At 43.7% G+C, this 26,427-nt stretch overlaps 1 protein-coding gene across 2 annotated transcripts in view; it reads right to left on the bottom strand.

Moving 5' to 3' along the window:
* Positions 1 to 26,427, bottom strand: part of KIAA1671 — a 70,175-nt gene that overhangs the window by 42,684 nt on the left and 1,064 nt on the right. Inside the window, exons 1-6 of one of the 2 annotated variants that reach the window (XM_082773788.1) lie at positions 11,870 to 12,013; positions 9,457 to 9,588; positions 7,267 to 8,923; positions 5,786 to 5,879; positions 773 to 3,961; positions 18 to 143 (exon numbers count right to left, since the gene is read on the bottom strand). In XM_082773788.1, coding sequence (XP_082629914.1) covers positions 18 to 143; positions 773 to 3,961; positions 5,786 to 5,879; positions 7,267 to 8,870 — 5,013 coding nt within the window. In that variant the 5' untranslated portion in view covers positions 8,871 to 8,923; positions 9,457 to 9,588; positions 11,870 to 12,013. Of the gene's footprint in view, positions 1 to 17; positions 144 to 772; positions 3,962 to 5,785; positions 5,880 to 7,266; positions 8,924 to 9,456; positions 9,589 to 11,869; positions 12,014 to 26,427 lie in introns of those variants that run through there. The other variant, XM_082773787.1, reaches the window with a different exon arrangement.

Consider the following 26,427-nt stretch of genomic DNA (forward strand, 5'->3'; position numbering starts at 1 on the left):
CCTCCAAAACAACATACCATTACGTTCTCCGTCCTTCTGTCTTTATGAAAAAAGCTTTGACTTCTTCTCTGAGTAGAAACCAGAGAAACCTCTGTTCTGTCTGCTTTTTCTGAATTCTGCTTGGTCCATTCTTTCCTAGAAGCCTGTTAAAATAAAGTTATAGATATTGTTAATAAAACATGCATACACATACGTACATATATAAAATGCCTTTTGAATGAAAACAGAAAATTTTCAAAATAAACTGCAAAACAGAAGAACATCATAGCCATCAATATCCAACAGGTTATGAATTAAAAGAATTGGCCTGTCACTGCTAGGGGCAATCACTTGCATTTCACCAACATCAATACCAGCAAGTGAAGTTTCAAATGAGGGCAACTCAAAGAAAAAAGCTCCCCTCAGAAGAGCAAAATGAATACAAGAACTCCAAAAAGATCAGCACTGACAACTTACAAACCCAAGCTACTTCTTTTCGAACAAAGCTTTGCAATTTAACATCCTAGTGTTCAAAGCATTAATAAAACATGTACGCATTTTAAAGCTCTTTCAAGCTCTCCATAGAAATATCCATAAATATTTGTGCATTTGAAAGAGAACCTAGTACAATACAGATTCTACATGAAAATATACCCCAAAAGAAAATTAGATCTATCGAAAAGTACACATCTGCTCGCACCTAGCACTCAGAAGCTATATAGAGACATAATTAAATCTTCTCCTTGCTTTCATTTTTAGTTTCAGGCAACGCTTAGATACCATTTGGCAATACCTTTTTATCCTCATGGAAGAAAGCTTCTGACTGCGGTGACAGCTTGTTTTTCCACCCATTATCCCCACTTTCCAAGGGGAAGCTTTGCCTGGAGTGGTATAGATCCTTTCTTCCCCTTACTTCTTGCGTGAGCAGCAGATTGTCTTTTCCTTGGTGGCTCTTTTCTGAATAGGATCGTCTCAAGTCTGGGGGTGCACTTCCTAAACCAGAGGTATAGTTCTTCCAATCTTTTGTTTTGCTTTTCACCTTGGAAGAGTCATTGTCACACATCACCTTATTTGCGTCATCTTTGTCCTTTGCTATAGAGATTCTTGCTACGTTTTTGCTCCATTCACCTTCTGGAGATGCCTCTGAGAGCTGTTCTTTCACAACCAACCTCTTCTGTAACAGCCCGTCATCGGTCTTTAAGGACAGCTTGGAAGCAAAATTAACTTCCAACTTCTGGTCTACAACTGCACTTACAGGCTGTACCTTGTCAACTACAAATTTTGAACTTTCATTCCTGGAAGTTAAGTTCACGTCTTGATCTTCATCAATGATGAATGTTTTCTTTGCAGTGAACTCCGCAGGAGAATTCAGAAACTTATCTGAAAACATGCTGCTTGTATTTCCCCAGTACGGGGGGCTGAACTTTCTGTCTTTGGACTTCTGTTTATCAAACTCTGGGCCACTGGAATCCACTTTTTCTTTGTTCCTTTCATTTGGAATTAATTTCTCTGGCCTGTGGAATTCTTCTGCACTGTCACCTTGCTTGTTACTAACAGAATACTGATCCTTCCACTCTTTCCAGTGATAAAAAGTAGTCTTATCTGAGACATTTCTTTTGTTCTTTGCTTTGTTCCTACTGAATGAACTGTGCTCTTCAGAGAACTTGTCTTGAAGATTACCGGCCCTCTTGCTTACTGATTCTTCTTTATATTCTGCCATAAGGGCATCAATATCAAGAATCGTGGATCTGTAACCATCCTCAGCCTTCCTTCCAGATAAACCATAATTATTTTCACTGCTCTTCTGTGTGTCTAGTTCACCATCTTTGTGTAACTGTGCAAAATGCAGAGGGGATCTGAGTTCATGATAAGAGGAGACTTTTCCTCTGCTACTTTTGAGATCAGTTTGAGCTGTACTTCCCAGTTCCTGTTTTAAAAGCAAAGTATCAACATTGATGATTTTCTCCTTAGAGTGATCCAGGCCTTTTTCATAATACTTTTGGTTATCCTTCCCAGATACATCTAAGTTACCAAACGCACTGTTTTTGGAAGAAGCATCATCTTTGTCTTCCTCTTTGATCCAATCCTTTTTGACATACACTTCTCGTGACTCCTCCCTACAATTTGTACTTGTTGTATTTTTATCTGGTTGCTGTAATGAAGATTTGGACCTTCCAGAAAAAACAGGATCCAGATTAATTGCTCCTCCATCACTCGAGCTAGAAATTTTACTAGTTACACTTGCACTAGGAGTACCCACAAAGCTTTTCTCTTTTTTGATACCAGGAATCTGATAAGTTACTGCAAAATAAGTTGCCTTTGGTTCAGAGCTAGAACTCTGTTTTTTCAAGTACTCATCAGAACTGCCAACAACAGTCTTGTTTGCCTCATTTCCTTCCATCTGTTCTTTGCTACTTTTCTTTTTAACTGAACCTTCTTCCAAGTGCAATGGATCTGTCCGACTCAGCTTGTTTATATTTTCAGGTGTGAGCCAGCCAACTTCTTCTGCCTTGGTAGAATCATGAGGCAAGGTCCTCCTTCTCCATCTTTCAGAAATCTTCAAGTCAGAAACACTACTTCTGGTTCTCCTGACTTTTTCTTCTGGATCCGCTGCTTTTATTACTTTGCTTTTTTCTCTGTTTTCAGGAGCTGTAATATCTAAGCTAAAGTCTTGTTCTTTACGGTTTGAGTCCAGACTTCTCCTTAAAGCAAAGGCTCTAGATTCCTCTTTCACATCGGGACTGTGGCTACTGGAAGACCTACAGAATTGTCCACTTAAAAGCACTGAGGAAGACTGGACCCCATACTTATTTACATTGGTTGAAATAACTTCATGACCAAAGCTGGTTCCAAATTCATAGTCTGTTCCTCCTCGTCTAAAACTCCTTTGCTCAGAAGAGCGTTTGATCATCTCAGACCTCCCTGTTTCATCCATGGAGGAGACTTCACTCTTTTCATTTTTAATTTCAGAATGTAGCTTGCTTATTTTTTCATTTGTTCCCAAGCATTTACTTTTGTTTATAGAACAAGGTATTTTCTCAGCTATTAATACTGGATCGGTTTCAGTTTTATCAGAGTCTTTTTTCTGTTCAGATAAAGTGCATTCACTGGAGAAATAATCGTTATGTTCTCTAAAAGCAGACCTGCTTGGAAAAGCTTTTACATCTTTAGAATCTGAAATAACGTTACCTTCTTTCAAGTAGTCACTTGTTCTTTTTACCCTAGCTGACTGATCAGTGTGTAAAACATCCCCTTCATTTCTCTGCTCTTTCACAGATGATTTTCTAGTTCTAAGTGTCATGGCCTTTTTTTCAGGAGCCATTATAATGGCTTCACTAAGAGCTCTCTCACCACACATCTGAAAGACTTCATATCTCGGCTCAATCCTCTGGAAAACAAAAGACTCCTCTGCATTTTTTGGAGTGGATTTTTCGCTTTTCTCAACTGAAGGTTTTTCTAGTAAAATTCCAGGAGTGATCTTCTTGCCATCACTTGAACAAGCTGGTTTTCCACCTTTTTCTAGGTCAGCTATGTGCTTTGATGAATCAGACTGACTGTAATGATCCTTCTTTACACTAGTGGTCTCCTCTGCTTCTCCCATCCACGACCTCCTGTTATGCCCCACCACATCATACTTTGCTTCGAGTTCATTATTCATTTTCAGTGGAGGACCAGTTCCAGGACGATCATCAGCGACGTTGTGCCTCTGGACATTATGGTCAAACATGGTGGCTCGGACAGTTTTAATGTAGGTCTTTTCCATAACTGTGGTTGGTTTTAATTTTTTTTCAAAGCTGCTTGTGAACGAGACAGAATTTTCATTTTGCTGAGAAAAATGCTGGCTGTCTCCAAGGAAGCTTCCCTTTGTCTCTGCCTGATCAGTTTTGTTTGTTATTTTTAAAATCTGCCGGGGTTTCCATGGGTTTCCAGTAGCATGTGCCTCGGTGAAATCTATGCTATGAGCAAGCGTGATCTCCTTAGTCTGGAACAAGAAAAACGCAACAGTTAAGATTGTTATACATCTTTTAAATAAAGTAACACCTACTCTGTGCAACACAGTTAACCACATCCCTGTTCTCTAAACACAAAATTCATTGAGATACAAGGGATTCAAGCAGCAATGTGCAGCTCCAGTCTGAATTTAGATTACAATCACCTCAATGCTCTACTTTCACTTTTAAATCAAGAAATGAAAGAACGTATGAAGCATCAATACATGAGACATGCATGATTCCGAGTTCCTGAGCTCAGATTTCTCAAGACATTTTAATCCGCAGTAAAAGCATACCCACACCACACTCCAGAGAAGACAACACATGCAAAACTAGTACAAGACTTTAAAAGGTTCATAACCCCAACTACCACAGAATCAGTTATGTTGCAAGCCCTACAGAAATTCGGGTCTGGAAGCAAAGCACAGAACAGCACTGCAGGACACAGGCACCTTGAGAGGAAGTCTGAATTCCTGGCAGAGAGCAAATGTACTTTTACTACATTTTGTTGAAACTGTCTTTTCAGATATAGGTATTCACTAAGTAGAGATACAGTCAGTAACTGCAAGGGATATGAAGAGCTGAGTAACTACAACTGGAGCTGCTTAGGTGTGATGAGGCAGGAAAGAGTTAAAGGGAAAGAAATATAACTAGCATCCTGAAATCTGTTTCTCTTAATAAGAGAAAACAATGTTATTCTCTTAATAACATTCACTGAAGAAACAGCACACAAATAATAAAGATGATCAAAAAACACTGCCTGATCCTACAAGGGTTCAATCCTTTTTCAAATTAAAAATTATAAAATATGGAATTGACTTAAGAGTCTCTTAAAAAAGCACATCCCACAACTGAAGAATGACAGAAAATTAACATGAAAGAAATTTATAAATAATGACTTATTCTAAATCTGATCTGTATTCCTGTAGGCAGAGCAAGGGAATGTTTTAGTCCTACTTTAATAGTCTGATTCTGAAAACAGTACTTCCACCATTAATGGAAGATTTTCTTTTTAAAATAAATTTACCCTATTTAAAATTAAAAAAAAATAATCTACAGAGACTTTCTGATCAAGCTGCTAGTTTCTTTATTACTCCTGTCTTAAACCTCAGCAGAAGAAAAAACACAGCCATGGGAACTCACAAGAGATATCCACAAAACAACATTAAATCTCTGATACTACGAAGCCTTAGCAGAGAAATTGTTTTGAAACACCAAAGTGTTCCTTGGAAACAGGAACAGCATCACAGCTTTTACAGCAAATGGAACTTTCTGTACAGAACTTTATTGTCAAAACTTCTAAGTTAAATGTTACTTAGGAGATTGACATGAAACATACAGCACATAACAAGGAACTGTGACTGGGATGTGGAAATTCACTATGCTAATGCTACACTTAGAGAAAATAATCACTGCACAGAACCACAACAGCCATAGTCTATTCACTACAGGTTTTCATGTGTTATAAGTCCCACTGAAATAGCATACAAAATACTTTTCACTCTATACTATTGCATGCATTTGTACTGGATCTGGCTGGGATGGAGTTAATTTTCCCTGCAGCATGCACGTTTAACTTTTTAAATACTCAACACAGACAGAATACTCCCGTTCTTTAGCAACCTGTCTCCTCAAGTGCCTAAAGATAGAATTACACAGATAAACCTATTAGGATTATGCCATTCTTAATACTCTCCATGCCCGCTTTAAAGTCATCAATTGGTAAAGACAGAATGGGACACAAGGTACAGTGCTCTCTGCATTCAAAAGGCGAGCCTAACTGGAAACTACGTCAGCTGATGCCATTTTCTTACTTTTTGATGATCTTGAGTTTCATTCGCAGAGCCATTTCTGGTATCAGCGGGTTTCTCAGTCTTCACTTCACTGCTTGATGTCGGACTTGAAAACCTAAGAGAAAAGACTTTTAGTTCCAGCTAAAATGCACTCCTCCTACCAAATGAGATGATGTATCATCAGTCTGCTGTCAATAAAAATCATCCAATAAATGATATTTCTTAAAGGAGAAACATTGCTATTTCGTGTTACAACAGTATTCAGTGGTTTTACTGTAACTAGACCAAAGGATTATTGCTTCTGAAAAAATTGTTAGTAATGTAGCTTACTGTATACTGCAAGAATTGAGATGCATGACGAGGCAAAATAGTGGAAAAGTTATTAACATTCTCATGCCTCAGTTATATTTCCCTTATTTCCATCCAGCAAAAGCACTAGGATTTGCTGAACAATTACTCTACTCCACTGTTCAAAAATCAGGTCCTTTCAGCCAAACACCTGCCGTGTTCATTACACAGAGCACACCCTGACACACTACCCAAAGCAGCAACCCTCCCTCCTTTCCCCTTTCCCATTGTGTACGAAACATGAGCTATCCAGACTAGCACCAGGCACTGCAGCATGGCCTCAGATTGTGCTTTATGCACTTTGCAGTACCATCCATAGCTCTTATCCATGTCAAAAAAACAAATTCTCCTGATTTGGAATAATCAGTTACCCAACTTTGCACTGAAAGAACACGTTTTATCTTGGCCAAAGTCTCTTTCTACAGAGAAACATTTTTTGTTGGTATGGGTATGTCAAAGTTAACAGATCTCATATTACACTAACAGGGCTCTAAAAACTGCAAATTTGCAGAAATACAGGTTGCAGGATTGACTTACATCAGAGGAAGCAGAGAGCTTTCTATGTTATTGGTAGAGCAAGCCTTGAAATCCAAGATGTTTCCCTAGTCCATTGCCACAGTTAGGCAGAATGCACATCATAGATCTCTAGGCCTTAACTGATACTGAAATAAGGTTTGAGTCTGGCCAAAAATGTAGTATTCTATACCACTGTCAGAGACACGGTAAGCATTTCTGTCTCTCCTGTGTCAACTGAAATAAAATTCAGAATTATTTTGAAGAAAAACTACTGTGATGGCAACAGGACAGACATCAACACAGCATAGTTAAAAGAGGGAATCTCAGTCATTGCTTCCTCACAAATGTGTAAGCCTACAGCATACATGGCACACCTCAAGATTTCAAAATGCATGCAGTTTTAATAGATGTACTGTTACAGTAACATGCAAAGGTTACAATATTGACAGCATGTTTTGTCAGTGTATATTTCATTACATTCTTTTTTGGCATGGTGGATGTAAAGGGATTTGAGAACAGTATTACAAAGAATAATTACACTGAGTAGAACCAAAATGTGCAGACATTGTACCGTACTGATAGAGCAAGTTTTATGGAATATGATGAAGATGATTAAATAGGACTTTTCTGAAACTTACATCTTTGTCAAGTCTGCAGAAAGCGGTCGTGACTGAAGAGATCTGCGTAGAGTCCCTGGCTTAGCATCGGTATTTTCTGTTGTCAGTTCTTTGATTCTCTGCTGGATGTTCATACATCTGTTTTCCCTCTCAGCAGCTGAAGGGAGAGGCTCTGTATCTATTGAGCTATTGGGATTTTCTGAAGTAAACAAACTGATGTGTTTTTTAACACTGCCTCTTTTGATACTGTTCTCTTTTTCTGAGGAAGCTGCAGGGCTTTCACTGCCTGGAAAGACACTCGACTCCTTTTGATCGAATTTTTTCCCATCCCTATTAGCTCTGCTTTCACTAGTTGTTTCAAAGGATTTTTCAGAACCATGCAAGTTGGTGACTATTCCTGGTTTTGTCTCAATTTGCTCACTTTTAGATTTGTGTTTTGTTTCCCATATGTATTTTCCATTATTTAGGATGCCAGTGTCCTGACTACTGCACTTCAAATTTATCTTTGAAGAACTGCCTTTATTAAATTCCATTTCTTCAGGTTTGGGCCCCATTTCAGATGGATCATGACAGCCCTTGTCAGTAAAAGAAGTTAAAAACACATTCTCCTTGCTCTCATGGGATGAGCATGTCTTCTTGCAAGAAGAAAGATCTTTAAGTTCAAATTTAGCTGTCAGGTCCATGGACAAAGGCCTGGGTTTTCTGACCAATGATTTCTCTGTAGGAGACTTTTCCTCAGGAGCTTCCACAGGACGATGCTTTTGATCTTTTAACGATTCCAGAAAAATAGCAGATACTGGTCTATGTTTTGGCCTTTGCTGCAAATCAGTAGAGAAATCAACTTTATTGTTGATATTACTTGCATCATTGTTTTTCTCCCCTGGATGATCTTCATAAGCATCTTTCTTTGCACCGGTTTTGAGGGAGTTCCAAGAGACCAGTCTAATACTAGAGGAAACCGATGTCTGCCTAGGAAGAGACCCTTCAGGATTCCTGGACGTCTCAGATGGCTGAAATGGTTTCTCCAGCTTGGCATTGCTCTGAAGCTCCCTTGTTTGCATAGTACTAAACACTCTGCGGTCATCAGCAGCCGTTTTTTCTTGGGCCAGGCTCCCCTTTGATTGCTCTGCTCCTGGTGCCTCAAAAAGAATGACAGTGTTTGCACTGGGACCAGTGTAGAATGTCATGTTTGTGACGACCTCACTGCCAGCCTTACTTTCATTTTCAATTACTTTTTGATCCACTAACGGAGGAACGTTTCCACCTAACACCTTGACAGATGTTGTCTCCTCATTGGGCTTTCTAATAAGACTACTTGATCTGAAAGCTGTAACAGGTGGTTTTACATTAGCAAAAGTATCTGAAGATGTATCTTTAGAAAAAGGCTTTGGGAAAAGTCTTGGCCTGGATCCTAGCGAGGGCATTGTTGCAGATCTTGAAGTACTCCCAAATTTGTTCTTCTCTTCAAGTGTTAGTGATGCTGAAGACTCCTTTTTCTTGCTAGTTACATCTGAAAGCACACTTACATACACACGCTGTGATTTATCTTCGTTTCTGATCTCTTTTAAGTCAGGTACTGTCGTCAAAGACGCCAAAGTGGAATTTATTTCTACTCTTGTTGCCATAGTTGTAATTACACATTCAACAGAATTGAAAAAATCCAGCACAGAAGAAAAACCTACACAGAAAGAAAATGAAAGCATTGATGTAAAGTCAGCATGAACATCAAATAAACTCATTCTAATTTTAATTCGGAAGGTGGCTAAATTCAAATTAAGATGCATCTCAGATTTGCTCTTTACAGAGCATGTGTATCACATAACGAAAAGCTTACTTCTCCTCTGAAAAAAACAATCAACAAAATGCACCATTACTCAGTGATTAGGCCTAACAACCAAGTAATATGACAAAACCTGCAACAGCATCTGCACAGCGCTGAGTTACCATTAGCCAAACAGATTTCAATTGCTGAGTTACTTTAAAAAAATAAATGTATTTATTTTTGAAGCAGGCTTCCCGGTGTTGATATATAAACCTCAACTTATAAAAGAAATAGCTGCTGAGATGCATTGCCTATATTCTTTCATACTAACAAAAGTATGGAGATGACTGTAACTGAAAATGTCATTTATTACTTATTAGTTAAGGCCTACAACTAAACAGAAATAAATGCATATTCTACAGATTTCCAAAAGCTTTGCTGCTACTTACCATAATTCGCATTTTCTGCTGCAACTGATCTATCCGAGCCGATCCACTTGTCATAGTGAACAGCAGAGCTTGCCAAAATCACATTAACGACAGGGGACAGCGATCACTTCAGCAACACTGATCAGACATCTCCTGCAAATAAACAAAGAGCATTCAGGTTCTGGTATGGCACACACCCAGACCTACATGGGTAATACCACAGGAGACAAAAATCCCGGGTATTTCAAGGAAAAAAGCTGACTCTTGTTTTGAAACAAAGCCACCAGATTTAACTGTACAGAGTATCAGACCGTTTAACTTCCAGTTACTAAAGAATCAACAAGAAATTATCACTTAAAGCCTGGCATAACTGTGAAGGGTAAATAATTTGGTCTGTGTGATAGACAGATGTTAAATTTGAACACAGTTAAATCCGCATTTCACTGAGTACTGTTTGCAAATTCAAGTGTTGTCAATCACTGGTTAAACACTGAGCTCTGTGTTACTGTAATCTCAATTACTGTAATTTACTTTCTATTGTAAAGCTCCTTTTTGTGACAACATTACGTGAAGGACTACCTGAAGGCTGACCTTCAAGTGGCTGATTTTCAGCCTAAACACGGCTTTTACCATGACAAAGCAGTTTTTCTAATAACTCCCGAACAATGGCAGGAGATTAGCTTTGGCTTTAAATACATTCTTACTGCAGAGGTGAGGGAAAACCAGCAGCAATTAAGATTTCAGCAGTAACCGATAAATGTTTTCTGTTTAAATTTTTCCCTAATAAAAAAAATATTTAAACTTTGTAGCCAATGCACGTGGATACGAGGTTAGATGCGTTATTTTTTCTTTTAAAAGCTATCATATTCCTAGTCTTTAGGAAAAACTCAGGCTGTATTTCATCATCGTTCACTCAGGGTCTCTATTTTGTGTTGTCCACTTCTGGGTGGTCTCTGAAGAAGCGTCACACAGTGTCACTCTCCCGATCCATTTCTCTGTGCATTTACTTTACAAATATCAGTACTTTCGGGTCTTGTGGAATGTGGATCTTCTGTGCATGTGAATATTTAAAAGACCGGACTGGTGCCTTCCTGCGCCTGCCACCTAGAGCAGTTGTTTCACCTTCAGCTTCCCTTGAAGCTGAGCAGCACCACAACTGCACCACAAACTGCAGAGATTTATTTTTGTCCCTTGCGTTTGTGCCTTCATCTCCCAGGCAGGCCAACAAACTCCGCTCACCTTGCCAGGGCCCTTTCATCTTTCAATCCCCTTGAATTTCTGTCTCAACTACTTACACACACGCTGCGCTAGTCCCCTCGAGTCCACGACCTCTTCTTTCCAAAATAGTTGCTAACCCCATCAGCTTATCCGAATCAATCTGTTCCTTCCACGATCTCACAGATCTTAATGAAATCTTCCTCCCGCTCCCACTCCTTATTCTAAGAAACACCATCAGAATCCGATTAAAATGCTCTCGCATTCCAAGGATGAAAAAGCTTTGCGAGGAGCAGTCGTGCTCTAAACATAGCCCAGTAACTCCTGCTGAAAAACGGACGATGCTAACAGAAAATACTGCAAAGCAAAAACTCAAGGTGCAGGACTCGAGTGTGCTTGTTTGTGTCAGAGCACAGTTCTTTTCTTTGGAAAAGAAGGAGGCGGCACAGAGCTTCTTAAATGGAATAAAACTTGATCCTCAACGGAACGCAAGGCGGCAAATATACAACGTGGGACTTAATCCTTGCTAACAGCATGCGACACGGCTCTCCAGCCACCATTCCTACAGCACAATTTACCCTTTCTGGTTATACTTTTTCTGTAGTTTTATTGCACTACACTTCAGCTTCACAGCTGAAATCCCATTTCTCTACATGACCTCATGAAGGCTGTTTCCAGGCTTTCAATTTGTATTACTCAGATACCCCACAACAAAAACACGACCCCAAACAGGCAAGCGTTCAGAAAGGCACAACAAAATATTCTGGGGATAACATATGCAAAACAGGGTATATTTTTATAAGTTATGAAGCTCCCAGAACTTCAAGAAACTGTACAACAGATAAAGGGGAATCGTGCCATCAGCGTGTCGCGTGTAACATACACTATTCATCGCACCTCAGTTTTGAGGCACACACCTTGGTTTAGATAAATTTGCTTCTCTCTAGCAACATACTAGCTAGTCAACATAGCCACTCACAGAATTTGAGGAAATTAAAAAAAAAATCAACTGTAGCCAACTCACATGAGAATCTCAAACGCTGCCAGCATCCATGACACCACGTGGGTGCCTGCTGTCACCGCGCACCCCTCGCTGCCACAGCCACCGGCGTGTCCCCAGCGTGGGGACAGGTTGTGCCCCGCGCCCCCCTGCCCATGCCCACCCTTCCCTTTCCTCCCCTTCCCTGCTGCCACATTCTGCCCATGCACACGAACGTACCCGCGGCACCGAGATGACTTCTAATGTTTTGCCTGCTCGCCACAAGAAGGGTGCGTGCTGGCCGGTCTCCTCCCTTGCTCCACTTCATCTGTCTCAAACCAAAGTGCGTTCCCAAAAGCAAGTATTTGGGAACCTTCCCTGGCTTCGGTGACCACAGCGGACACACGTGGACCCCTCCGTGCTCAGTCTTAAACCCTCAGTGCCCCGAGGTGCTGCCGTTACTCATTTGGCTTTCATTAAGCAGCCGGTCTTCACTAGTAACATTGCTCAGCAGAAATCAGAGTGGATTCCTCTCCTCATGGCATAATTCGGGTGATATTGGTGAGGGAAGGGCTCCACACATCACCCCTCGCTCCAGCCTGCCCGGCGCGCCATGCCCAGCGGCGCACGCAGCGCTGTTATTTACACCCACGGTAATTCCCCTAAGCCTCTTAGGACAACGGGAGCAGCGGCCTGCAGATAATTTTTCCACCCACCACAAATCACGTGATTCCTGCCAAGTTCCTCGCTCACAAGTAAGGATGTTTTACATGATACAAAGCAATATCGTCTGCAACGGGTCCCGGAGCCTCCCAGCAGATAAACAAATTCATCTGTCTTGTGTAGGGATGGAAAGCACAAATTCCACAGGGAAAGCTTCCCTGCTCTAAAAGAAATAAATCCAGTTTAGAGAATTGAAAGCAATCAGAAAGCTGGGCTCTAATCAGTGACTGTGGCTGTTTCCACTAAAAATGCTCCATCAGAAACCCACCAAAGCAACACAACGTTTTCCTTCTTCAGGCACAACTGCACCAGCCAACAGCGATGGCTCGTCTGCTTGCCAGGGTTTTACCCATACAGCAAGCCACACAGGCTACTAGCAACAAATCCAAGCACCCTCTGTACAATGTACATTTATTTCACTCCTTCTACAGAAGATTTCTCCATTATTTGTTTGGGCTTTAAAAAAAATAATCACTTTTTCTCTCCCTCAATGGCTACATATTGGAATCAAAGCCTACAGCAATTCAAGGCAGCTTTTTTAAGCAGCCATCCTTCTGTTGCTTCCTGCAACACTTGGAGAGTCGCTGATAGGATCTACCCAGCTAATTATTTAATCCCATCACTTACTGTGCATGTATTAAAAAAGAAATGGCTTAGCAGTGTGCATGAACGCTATCCAGAACATAAGGCTTACTATAGCACAAAAAAATGCACAGAGGAAAACAACTTTTTCAAAACTTTGATAACTAAGTAAATTGGGCAACTAATTCGGCCAAAAAGTCTCCTCCTATTCTTGGATTTAAGCCTGACTCGTGCTAGTAGCACCACCTTGCACTGAAATGGGAACCATCGGTTATATTTAAGAGGACGGACAGGGTCTCTCATAAAGAAGTATTAACGACAACACTGCCAAAGTGGCTTTATTTTTTAAAAAGTACTCCTGGACATATTTATTGACAAAGTAAGAACAAGCAATAACATTCAGCAAAATTTTCCTGCCCCTGACTCACAAGAAGAGATTCAATAGAACAAGGAGCTTTTATTTACAGGTTGAGATCTGGAAATAAGAATTCCACATCTCACAAGACAGACCTGACCCACAAAGCCCCATAGATATTCAATATTAATATCTGAAAGTATTGCACAGTTTAAAACATTCCTTCTCCATTCCTCATGTGCAAGGCTGCTTAAAGCCCTTGGTTTAAACAAAGGGCAGAGCACTGTTCTTTTGGCTGCTACAGTCCAGTCCCAACACAAGACCGAACTACTCCACCCTGACATTTTCTTCCACTGCAGAGAAAGATTAGTGTTTTGTTAAAGAGAGTGCCATCCTATAAATAGCTGCGTTTACAAGCACTTATAAATCTCTAATTGCTATTGCCAGTACAATTGCATAACTATCATCACTTGCTAAAGCTTCCCTGAGATGTAGACATGCAGAAAAGAACAGAAATATTTTCAAGTGTCCTTTCGATTATGTGCTGGCAGCTCAGTGCTAGAGGGACAACTTTACACCTTATTTTTTAATAGTTTACATATTTTAACGTATGTTACAAAGGAAGGTAGTTAAGCAGGTAGCAAATCATCAAGAACTCCAAGCATGTAACAGGCAATTACACAGGAAATAGCATTTATATAACGAAATCATAAATTTAAAGTTAAATAATTGGTATATCCATGTAATGGACAACATAAATCTAAGACTACATTCTTGGTGTAGCAGGGCAATTAATTGATATAGACAATCAGGTAAACACAATGTTAAAATGGGATTCAAAGGAAAAATGCAACCGTCCATAGCTGAGTCAAACTGCATGGGAAGGGTGGTAGGGCAGGGGCAGCCACCCTTGAGTGTGCTGAATTTGGGAGACAAAAAGATTGGTCTGGAGGGGATGACTTGTGTAAAAAAATATTATTCTAATTGTCCTCTTCCAAAGCTGTCAGTCCCATATAATTTTTTTTTTAACACTGTTTGCACATCATATATTAAGAGTGGCTAGACAAGGTGTATCTATACAAATCACAACACCCACAAATGAGCAGCGATGCTTCAGGCATTAGTCTGCTTCCAGCATGTGCATATTCTGTTCAGAAAGAAAAGAACAGGGGGCAGAACAGACCTGGAACTAGAGGATTTCGTCTCCAGTTATTTCTCAAAAGCAGTTTCAGAATCTCACCCTTCAAAACCATTTCATGTGGCTCTGGATGATCACCTGCTCGTTCTGCTGTTCCTCCCCCCACGCAGCATCCGCCACTGCTCCTCTCCACCAGGAGGCTTTTCCCCCCAGTAGGGTCAAACGATTTTGAATGAAGAATCTGTTATTATTCCCAGCAGAAAGATACCTCGGAACATTAAGTGTGACCATATGGCCCTGCAGACAGTTATGGACAACATCTTCGCTGCCATGATCAACTCTGTCAAAGCAAGACTCTTGCAGCAGGAGGAAAAGCCCTGATCATCTTTGCCGGTTTGTTCTCTTTGAAAACAGATCAGCCAAGGGCACACAGGCTGAAAGAGCACGCTAGGCATTTCCTCTGACCCACACAAGCACCTCATTACACCTCATTCTTCCATAATTTCATCCTCCACAACCATCTCATTGAGAGTTTCAGAGCAAATTCTTCCCTTCCAAGTTCCACCGAGCTAAATTGCTATGAGAGTCTCACGAGACCCATCGAGAACAAACCTTATCCAAAGGCAAAACGCTTTGAATTTGTGGTGAATCATTATTTTTTGGTATCAGATGCTGTGCATCCTTACCCTCCCGAGTGAGTCATCTCTCATTTCCAGCTAGCATTCTGCATGAGGGACTCCACCTGGCTCATTAGTGGGCGGGTATTTTCAGAAACTCCAATTCTTTCAGCAGTTGAAATAGAGAACAAAAACAAAATCTTGATTTCTGCCAACACAAGATGACATTCAGCAGGAACAACGTGAATTACTGGTAAGGCTGAAGCCAGGCTAGGAGCATGTTTGTGCGGAAGGTCGGTATTCCCAGCAGGTCTCAGAAAGTGCTGCTTTGTTTGCTTAAGTCATCAAACATTTGTTTTTGTGGTCTGCTTCGACTCCTGTTAATATTCACTTAGGTTTCATCCTTGTAAATGCGTTTCACCCACAACCAAGGCCTGCAAATGACTTCCCCAACATTAGATGCAGTTTAGCATGTAAAGACATTCCAGAAGCAATTGCATTGCATACCAGATGAAATATTAATGATCAGGTTTTGCTACAAGCAAGACAAATTGACCGTGGAACTGATGAAACAATAGTCAAAGCAATGCTCTTACAGGAGCATGGTCAGTTGTTTCAGGTCTCTATTCTGCCTGCAGCCCCGAAAGGCAGTGAGGGTTACAGCCCCGGCACACAGAGGGCAAAGAGTTAAGTTTGTGACCTGGCACTTCTCTTCAAACCTGTTCAGAATCATTATTATCCAGAAGGAAGTTACATATTAATTTGTAGGAACAACATAGTCTCTGTGCTTGAAGCTGAACTCCACGTTTAATTGTATTTAAAACAAACTTTGTTTGGGATAACTTTTTCTGCACAGATTCTAGAGGAAGAGGGTTAAATCCTCAGATTTGTCTTATTTGTCATCTGACCATGCTGCATACCACAACGAAATTAATCACATGCTAATGTACTCACACCACTTTGGAGCCTCTGTGACCTTGCTTGGAAGGGAGGAGATTTGGCCTGAACTGTTTCAGAACCGCATCCAGCGTGACACCGTCAGCAGCAGGACCCACGGCCCCGGGGCATGAGGCAGGGCCACGCTGGGTTGGGTCCTCAGCCTGCAGCCCCGAGCTGGTCCCATGGACGTGGCTGAAAGAGGATGAGCAGGGAACCGAGCTGGCCACAGCACGGGGCTGTGTGGGATGGGGAAGAGGCCGGAGAAGAGGCCGGCATCCTTCCAGCTGAGCCTCCCTCCAGGAAGCCGCCCTCCACACCGAGTTCCGACAGTAAAAGGAGCTCGGAGACCACCCACACCTGACCAGATTTACTCCAGCTGTCCACACTTCTCGTCCTCCTGGTAGTGAGGGAGGACAAAGGACAAGGATATCCAATCCCAGTGCCAACAAACACGGGTCTGGGCCCTGGATTCTCCATCTCGTTCACAGCATCACTGCCTTCAGAGCCGTCCGCTGCTGCAAGCACCTTACAGACAACAGCCAGACTGCTGGGACAGGTTCCTCCAAAACTACACAGACACTGCCATTGATACTGCTTACTTCATGGAGCAAATATCCCTCAGAAAATCCCCGCAGTAAAACACTGGCTGTTTGCCACCCAGTATGCAAACAGGCAAAACTAATGAGACCTTCAAAAGGTGCCACGCTCGCCTTGCTCATGAGATGGATCCGTGCAGGCCCCTTTGGGTCACACAGGTCAGAGGTCCGAGCACAACAGATCTGTGGGCTTTGGATTATTAAGAAAAAAAAATCCACCCACTTGTTACAAAAATAGGCAAGTGCCTTCACAGAGCTACCCCTTGCAAGCAAAGGCTACGGAGCCTTCAGAAATAAACCCGACACATCGCCCTGTGCGCCCAGGAAGGAATCCGAGGGAACAGATCGTTTTGTACAAATTGAGCCTCTGAGGGTCACTGCATTACAGAAATAGCACGATGTGAGAAGACATTTCCTGCTTGCCTCTGCGCGGGGCAGGTGCCTGTGTCAGAGGAGTTGCTAGGAGAGGACAAGCCCATAATCCTCGGATCTTCCTCCTCAAGTTCTAACAGGATTTCCAGTGCTGCAGAGCACATCTGTGACCCTGCCCAGGAAACCACCTTCAGAAAGGATAACCAACTTGGCCTGTTCTGTGATTAACTTGGAGTTTCCAGTACTGATTTATGAATGCTGTGTATTTTATACGTTCACACGATTCCTGAAAAGGGGATTAAGGTATTAGCATACAGAGAAAAGCACGAAGTAGTTTCATCCAGCATTTAACATTAAGAAAACCTGAAGCTACCTGCCTTGAAGCACTGCCTTCATCAACCTAGGAGGTCATTCAACACTTTAATCATCTGAAGAAAACCTACACCCATAAAAACAGAGGACAAAGGAAAAAGTAATGGGAGAGAATACCATAAAGAAATAATGACAGATTAGAAAATATATATATAAATGCAGAACACCTGGGCAAAGCTAAAATACACTTTCCACAAGGAAGAGAGCTCTTCCTTTTCTAATCCCCATGATTTGTCCTTACTGTGAAGGTTCAAAGCCAGCTGTTTCGGGTCACTCTACAGCTACTGTCAATGTTTATTAAAGAGGGGAAACCACTTGACCCCGGGAAAAGGTCTTTGGGGCAGACCTGGCTGGCGGGACAGGACCTGACCATGGCAGGGGAACGTCACGGCCCCGACCAGCGGAGCCAGCAGGAGGCCAGGCCCCGTCCTGCACATGTATAGCAGGGGGTGACCGACACCTAGATTTGAGGTCTGAGCAGTAAGGGTCCTATGCTTCAGTGAAAAGAAGGAACGTTTACACTTAGCTCATATCTGCACTTGTCGTGAAGAATGAATTTTGAGGCTGAACCACCATCAGCTGAAAGACTCCTGCCCAAACCACACAAAAGACTTGGAGCCGAGATGCCGTAACACGTTGTGCTACTTCTAAAGCTTTCACCCAGCAAAAGCGAAACCTGCCACTGCATATTTTTGTTAGGTATATACCACTCAATGCCTTCACTTGCTGGTGTTCTGCTATTTTTTTTTTCCTTAAAATCACACACCAAAAAGCTCTGTGTTCAACATTTGTGGATTTTGCTTCTAACACCACATTCTCCTTCGACTCTGACAGCCAGGACTGCCTAGGAGCAATTTCACCATTCCACCTTTCGAATATTTGCGTAACTCATGACAGAACCACGTAGCCCAGCTGGGCCAACAAGCCACCACACTCAAGCCCCAAATATTTGTCCTGGACATTACCTGAGGAACAAGCAGCAGAACCATGGCGCTGGCCCCGCTGGAAGCAGGGCTGGGCCTGGAGGCCTGAAGAGGAGCCCGGGTTGCTCTCTTCTGTGAGCAAACGAGCAGCTTCCAAGGCTGCTCCTGTAACTCGTAGGAATTTGTCTTAAAGATCAAGCTTGCCACAGAACTGTACCACAACTGTACCCATGTGAAGCAGACGGGAATGATACCTCATTGTTAGAGCCAGAGAAGACAAATAGCTGGCATTAAGGAACGCCACAGCCTGACCTCGCTGCCCTCGTTGGGATACCAAGGCAGGCAGCAGGTCCCGAGCACACATTCGGAGGCTCAGCAGCAGGGCAACTGCGTGTTTACAGCTCCTCGCACCGAGCTCTGGTTCTCCAGGATTCATCTCAATTATCACAGGATGCAGCTGAGCTGTCTGCAAACATTAAAGGAGAAAAGCCGTAGGCACCACCTAGCAAATTTCGACTCGCAGCATTCCTGGTGGCTGACAGCGAGGAGTCGCAGCACACGTCCAGAACCAGCCTCCCCCCTTGGCAGGAGCCAAGCCAATGTGGGCACTTCTGAGAGTGGGAATGCAGGGGAGTTTCTGTGGCTGCCCTTTTTTTTAATGCATGGACCCCAGAGCCCAAAAATGCTCAAGACGAAATGGAAGGAGCAGCAGAATTAAAGTTGGACTTATTTTATCTGGTATCGGCATCACCTCCGAGTGAAGTTTTCCAGCACACCCAGCAATGGCCCAAGACCATGTTGAAAATCCAGCTTCAGCGTGAGTCCTGGCAGGGCAGGGCAGCAGCACACAGCCCCAAAACACCAGTCTCCTGCCCAGCACTATGGACAATGCAGGAAAGGCTGCCTGATGAAGTCCTCCCAGGTTGTTGATCCTATAGCAGCAATTCGAATGCTGTACTTAAAAGATGACCTGATTTTGAACAAGGCAGTTATTAAAAATATCTTCAACCGGATTAATTTTGCACTTGTTATGCCTTTCAGTATATAGACAGAGCCATTAAAACTCAAATAGACATGAGCATCAGATTTAGATTTTTCCACTCATGTCCACTAAAAATCAAAAATAAATTTAGACCAGAGAGAGAGGGGTGGATCTATTTTGAGTCAAAATAAAATACTGTTATAAAAGTTAAACTCTCAATAACAGATTTTGGCCAAGAGAATGTTAAATGCTATGTCAACATCTGCTCTACTGAAAATTTCAAAGTACTGAATTGCTTTGATAGTTCTTTGACCTCTGCCCCACATATTCAACACAGCGTTAATTTGGGAAGGAATTATTACTGCAGCAGGGTGCCGCTTCCTATCCAGCATCTGTAACCTGCCCCAAGCTGTGTACCACAAAAAGGCTGCCAAGCAAAGAACATTTGTGTCAGGGGAGCCACTGCTGCTCCATCGATAAGGCTCCCACTGTCACACACGGTCACATCTAGCTGTCCACATACACCAATTGCCTAAGCTTCCCCACCACCACCAGTGCAATTACCCGTTGCAGAAATACTGGGAGTTTTGCTTCTTTCATTACCTGGTAGCAAGTCCTCGTTAGCAGCAGCCCACAAAGGAGTTTCCTCCTCCACCAGCAGCCACAAATTTAACAGGGCACTGCAGTTTTGCATGACCGTGAGGACTCAGACCTGTTTTTTTCTCATTTGTGAACAAAAGCACATTTAAGCCAAGAACTCTGACAGCACAAAACCTACACATTGGCCATTGTTTACTGCCTCGTTCTTCAGACACACGATGCTACGCAGGAAAATCAAGGCCTGTAATGAATTACTGGTCAGCACGCTATCTGGAAGCTTTGTGACTACAACAACTCCCTCCATCTCCTTATATGCTCAAGAAAGCACAGACAGGGAAAAATAGCCAATTAACTGAAAGTCAACAGTTCAGTCTCATAAAGCCTTACACATTTGGGAGGGGGGCAGAAAGCAGAGCAGCAGCACACAGAACACAGCACGGGTGTCCGAGCACAGTCCCACCGGGATGGGGAGCACGGGTATTTTTGTGCCACAACCCCACAGCACTCCTTTAAGCTTTCTGATAGGTTTTAAGCACAGGAGCCGCAGAACGTAACACATCAGAATGAAGATAAAACAGAGAAACCTTTAATAAAAGGTGCAGACTGTCAAACAACACACGTACAATGCAGAGATTTACTGGCTGACACACGCACAGGAGGGCTGGCAGGAAGGCTCTCACCAGCCCACCCCTCTCCAGATGCTAACCTGCTATCTGCTTCGCTGCCACCTTCCCCTACACCCTTTAAAGATCTTCTCAAAAATGCTGAGTTTGGGTGCCCCTCCCACACTTACAGGTTTTTCTGTGCTCCGATCAGCAACTGGGTCCTGCTGGAACCAGTGCAATTACCAGGATGCTGAGACATGGCCTTCCAGAAGAGTTGTCTCAGTACTTCAAGGAGCCAACACAAGCAGAATGGTGTAGGTCAACCTTTACAAAGGTTGTAAAGCAATAATTAACACCCAGAATGAAATGAGCAGGAGGCAGGCAGAAAAGTAAAAGAAGTCTTGCCCCAAAAGCACACGTAAAGGCTCCAGCCATCGCAAGGTATAATGATGCTTCTCCTTCACCGGGAGCAACGCCACCGAGTCCAGGTTTCTCACATCGTTAGAAAGGATGCAACAGGCATAAGAGCACAGTCATTCACAGAGCAAAGCTAAACAGAGGAGAAGAAAGGATTTTTAACTTTAAAATAACCATTTTTAACACCCATAAACGCAGCAACTTGAAAGACCGCTAACCTGGAATTGAAGCCATCCAAAACAAAGAAACCTAAAATAACCTAACCTGCTCCACATAGAGCCAGGCTTGTGCAAAACCCATCCCAGTCAGCCATGCATCCACAGTGCAGAAAAGTGGATTCAAAATCAACTCTCTTTGACTTTGTGTCACAGTCCAACACCAGCAAAGACAACAGCATACGCGATCATTACATTAAACACGTATCTCAAATGCTTTAAGATGTCACCAAGTCTCTAAAGGTACTTACTGCACACACTGTTAGGAATCAGTATTAATACATGCTCCTAGACTCAAGACCAAACACAAGAGAAAAGGCTCCGCGTTGTTCGCAGGAGGCAGTCAGTAACTGGACCAAACTTACACATCTGCTTCCAGACACAATCTCATTTCATTTTTGTCTGCACATAATCCATGAATTCAATCATCACAGGTGCCCTGTATCCCAAAATAAAGTCCTTTCCTCCAGAAAAAATAAAAATAAAAACGAAAAAAAATTTAAAAAATTACATTTCATCCTAAGCAAGGCTCCTGCCTCTCCTAGCTCTCATCTCCAGGTGTCAGACTGGCCTGGCAGCGGCACTGTTTAAGCGCACATCTCAAGTAAGGACCTCAGTACAAACCAGCCCCGTGGTCGTGCTTCCCACAGCCGATGGCAGCACCAGGCACAAGACGGCTTCTCCCTGCCCAGAGCTAACCCTCAGCACCCCGAGCGCCGAGCAGAGGCTCTGATGGAATCTGCAAGCACTGCAGAAGCCAAAGGAAGCGCAATTCCAATACGTTTAACAACCGAATTAGCATAATGCTCAGCATGCAGAAACCAGCTTCCCTGACCTTCCCAAAACGCTGATCCGCAACTATCGATGAGCCTCTCCTATGTGTGCTGTGATTCAAGTACAGCTAAGAAAGGAAACCAGAAAACATCCATTGCCCCGTCAAGTTTAGCGAGAACAGCTCAGAGACGTGGAAACCTCTCCTGCAACCACACACAACCTCGGAGCAATACCCAGAACCTCTCAGTACTATGCAAAATTGCATTTGAGGGTGACAGGATCAGAACTAGTACCAGAAACCCTCCTGCAGTCATACCAGTCCATTTAATCTCTTCTTCATTACAAGTGGTAACCACAGAGATGGAATACTCTTAAAAACCTTTCTATTGTAAAGAAGAAACTGAACGCTGACTAGTAAGAATTACAAGACACGCACATTCAAGCATGATTTAGAAATACTTCACATTAATTGCATAAATCACAAAGTCTACTTTCTCAAACACAACTGCTATCGTAGGCTGAAATATAACATGCAAGAAAAAAAAAAACTCTATACTGTTCATAGATGCATACTGCAAGGATAGGATGATATTTAAGGTAACCATTAGGGTGCTTAAAATATTCTAAGGGCAAATTATACTAATATCTGCCATTTGAAAGCACCGACACAGTCAGAGCACTGTTTGACAACAAGCAACAAAAATGACATTTCTTGTAAGGTCGCTAAGTAAAGGAACAAACCAGCTGCACTGCACAGCTCGGGCCTCAATGCCCGTTTTAGAAAGGCATCCCTGCTCGTCCTGCTCAATGAGGAATTCAGAGCGTTCTCATGAAAATCAAACGCAATTATGGTGGCCAGAAATTCCAGCCCTGTTTAAAACATACGACTTTGCTGGGCCAAATGCTTTCGTTACGGATGAGAGGGCTTTGTCCATCGAAAGCCTTGTATGGCTGAACGTACGCGCGGCAGATAAACATCCCTCTGTGGCTTTGGCACCACTCGCTCCCTACCAAGAGTTACTGATACTGGAGCTGAATTCAGAAGGCAGCCAGACTCCAATCCAAGCTGGAGTCTGAGCTCATTAAAAGAAAGGAATAAACACCGGCTTAAATTCCATTCCTGTTTGTGTCTTCCAAGCGCTAACCAACATTGATCACCCCACGTTTGCATCGGCAGGAATACCAGAGCTGCCCAGTTATTAGCGCCACTCGATGAGAGGCACAGAAGGCACGTGCTTAACCAACACCACCACCAGAAAAACAGCCACTGCAAAAATATAAACAGTGGCTGATGTGTATGGAGACAACATGGTTTGCACCAAAAGCACACACAAACACTCATTTTCATGCATTTCACTAAAATACCAGCAGCTTTTTACCCTTAGAAAGGAAGGATAACGTTTTTTGGCTTTAACTCTTAGACTTAAGAGAAAAACCAACAAAGCAAAACCATCATCACCATCACTTCTTCACCTCTTCTCCTCTCCACTGTGCAAACCCAAGCATTTCAAACCCCAAAACACAGCTAATTTCTTTTTCTTCCGTCTTGCCATTCATCTTACGTGCACCCAAGCCGCCCCTGCGGCCAAGCTGAAGCTGCCTGCTCTCGGGCTGGCCTCGCTCAGGGGCACACACACGCTTACGAGTGATGCCAACACACCACGGACCGCGCTGCCGAGCGGTAACTGGGTCAGGCACGCAGCCGAGACCACAGCAGAGCCTGGTCCTCACCTCCCACCGAGCTCCCCCAGCCTTGTAGAGCTGGGCAACTACAAGATTGCTCTGATTAAAGAAACTTCTGGAGCGCACACGCAGGATTTTTTTTCCCCCTCCAAGTGAAAACCATGCAGATAACTCATTGCTGCAGGTTTGGTTATCTTTTTCTACTTGTTACAGCAAGCTAATGGCCATCCTGACTCATAATTATTACAACAGCGAGAAGCTTTCGGTTCTCACACTGTTGCGAGTCCAACATTCGTTTTATTTCAGGCATGCCACGGCTTTATTATAGCTCAAAATGGAAAGTTCGGGCATTTAATACTGATAAGAACTTCTACGGAACAGCTCTGTAACTGGCTTGAAGGCTGCCCAGATTTTCCCCCAGAGGCTTCAGCGCACATTCACAGGACAGGACCCGAAACGCCAACAAGCAGCAATTTCAGCTCACAATCCCCCACAGCCCCACACTGCCCAAATCACAGCACCACAATCACACCAGCCTAAAAAAAGCGTTACGTTTCCCTTCCTGTCCTCAAGTGTGTTTGTAGAGGTGAACAGTACAAAAAAAGTTCGACCCCCATCGTTTCCATGTAATTGTAAAGTACCGAAAACTGCCAAAATATGTATTAACAATTTGGAAATTTCTCCTACTTAAGCAGATGTATTGAAAAATAACCCCACCCAGCCCAGAAAGCCGTTTGAGAGCTTTCTTGCTGTAGTTCCAGCATCACACATTTCCAAAACAAACCAAGGACAGTTGGAAGCAAGAAAATAAGCCATGTGGGTTTGGGGAAGGAGCCTAAAAACGATCAAGCTGTTTACAGAGTCGCTTCTAGGCCTGACAAAAACCCTCACCCCCCGAGCAGACCTTTCCCATGAGCCGTTCAGCTCCTACCAGCTGAGTTTCACCAAGAATTTCACTCGAAGCCAGCGGGCAGAGCACACCCTCGGCACCGCGGGAAGCACAGGGGGCAGCCCAACAGCACGCTGCTCGGACATTTTGGGAGCAGGCAGTGCCCTCGGCTGCAGGGGCATCCAGAATTTACCAAGCACGAGGGCTTCTAGCTGTGCTGCTAGATCTATGACACCTGTGCTGCAAACTGGGGACAGCCACCGCACGGTGCCAAAGGCCACTCCTGCACCAGGGAGTCCTCGTTTAAACAGGTCCCGAGGCCAAAGCAAGAAGGTCGTGGCTTTTTCCCACATGATGCCTTTGGATGATTCCTACACAGAAAACAAAAAACACACCTAAAACGTTGCAACACCCCCAGCTTCTCATCACCCTTGCACGCCAAGCACAAAGAGGTGATACAGAGCGCTCACAGCATCGCTGCAGCGTCGTGCCCGGGCTTGCAGGATCAAGCACTTCACTTCAGGCTCCCTTTTACAACAGCCCACTGAACACAACACGATCTGCTCCGTGAACAGCACCTTAAAGTTCTGAATAGATACAGCACGTTCCTCCCCAAAGCTGCTTGCTGCTTAAGAATCGAAAAAGGAGACCCAAAAGATTGTGGCTACGTTAAAGAATGATATAAACTAGCAGAAAAGCTGAACACTGAGCATCTCCCTGCCACCAACAGCATCATGTGAAAATCTACCAAACTCTGGAAGTGAAAGACTTCCAACCAGCATTATTCATACCCTCCTGCGGGAAAACATCCTATAAAAAGAAAGCTTGGAAGTACGAAAAGGACAGCGGCACTGCATGTAACTGGATGCCAAGGATTTGAAACTTGCAGCGAGACAGGCACGCACACACCCCTTTCACTAGTCACATCTTTAAATACCTCCACAGCACGCAGCTCGGCATGACAAACCCACCGGCAGCAGAAACTTCCCCTGGCAAGGGAGCAGCACCCAGTCACCGGTTTCGGTGGAGCATCGAGGTGAGGAAACCTTCCAGCTCAGGGAGAAAAACGGGGATAGACGGGACTCCTCGGTAAGGAACCAACACGTCCAGGCACATGGGCAGCACGAGGTCCAAGCCCCGTGCCACCAACCTGTAGGGCATCCCCACAAGCACCGCTGCGCTGAGGTTTTCGAGCCTGTGGGAAGCTTTTTTACCACTATTTAGAAACTCACAGACAGGAGAAAAATCACCAGGAGCTGTGTCAGCTTTGTTCGGATGGCTCTTGGAAGAGCAGCCCGAGGAGAGACGGCTCCGAGAGCAGAGGGAAAGCAAAGACCGACCCCATGAAAAGGAGCAGGCAGCGAGCGCAGCAACGCATTCCTCTCCAAGGAGAAAGAGCTCGTTTTTTACTTCACCGTAACCAAGCCCGTGTGAAGGGGAAAGGAGGCGACAAGGCGGGCTGCAGAATTACCTAGTAGCCAGGGAAACAAGGCACTGACCGGAGCAGGGCCCGGGACAACGCCGGAGCCGCGCGGGGAACGCGTGCTCCTTGTGGCACAGTCTCCATTCCGCGCTCAGCCTGCACAGCACCAGGGCTGGAGAGCTTCTTAAATACCGTCCTTGGAGGCTGAAATTCTTGCAGCCAAGTCTCTTCCCAAGCCGTAACTCATTTTTCCTCTCTTCTGAGGAACTCAGGCCTGCAGGAAGCCTGCGGACACCCAAGGGGCTCAGCTCGCATCGCAGGCAGCAGCGCTGCTGCACGTGGTTGGAAACAGCATTAAAACAGGAAAATCAAAGCTACGTGCAGCTGGCAGCACGGCACTGAACAGAGGCAATAAACCACTCAATTACCAGACATTAAAGCCTTCCCAGGACCTTGCTATCTGCTCGGCCAGAGCCCAGATGCGGAGCGGCGGCGATGGGCACGCGCCGACCTTTCTCCCCCAGCCCAATGGCACCGCGAGCACCAACCTTGGACCGCAGTCACATCATTTACTGCCGCGTATAAAGCGGGAC

Source organism: Aythya marila (assembly GCF_965140915.1).
Source record: "Aythya marila genome assembly, chromosome: 17".
In the NCBI taxonomy this organism is placed as follows: domain Eukaryota; kingdom Metazoa; phylum Chordata; class Aves; order Anseriformes; family Anatidae; genus Aythya; species Aythya marila.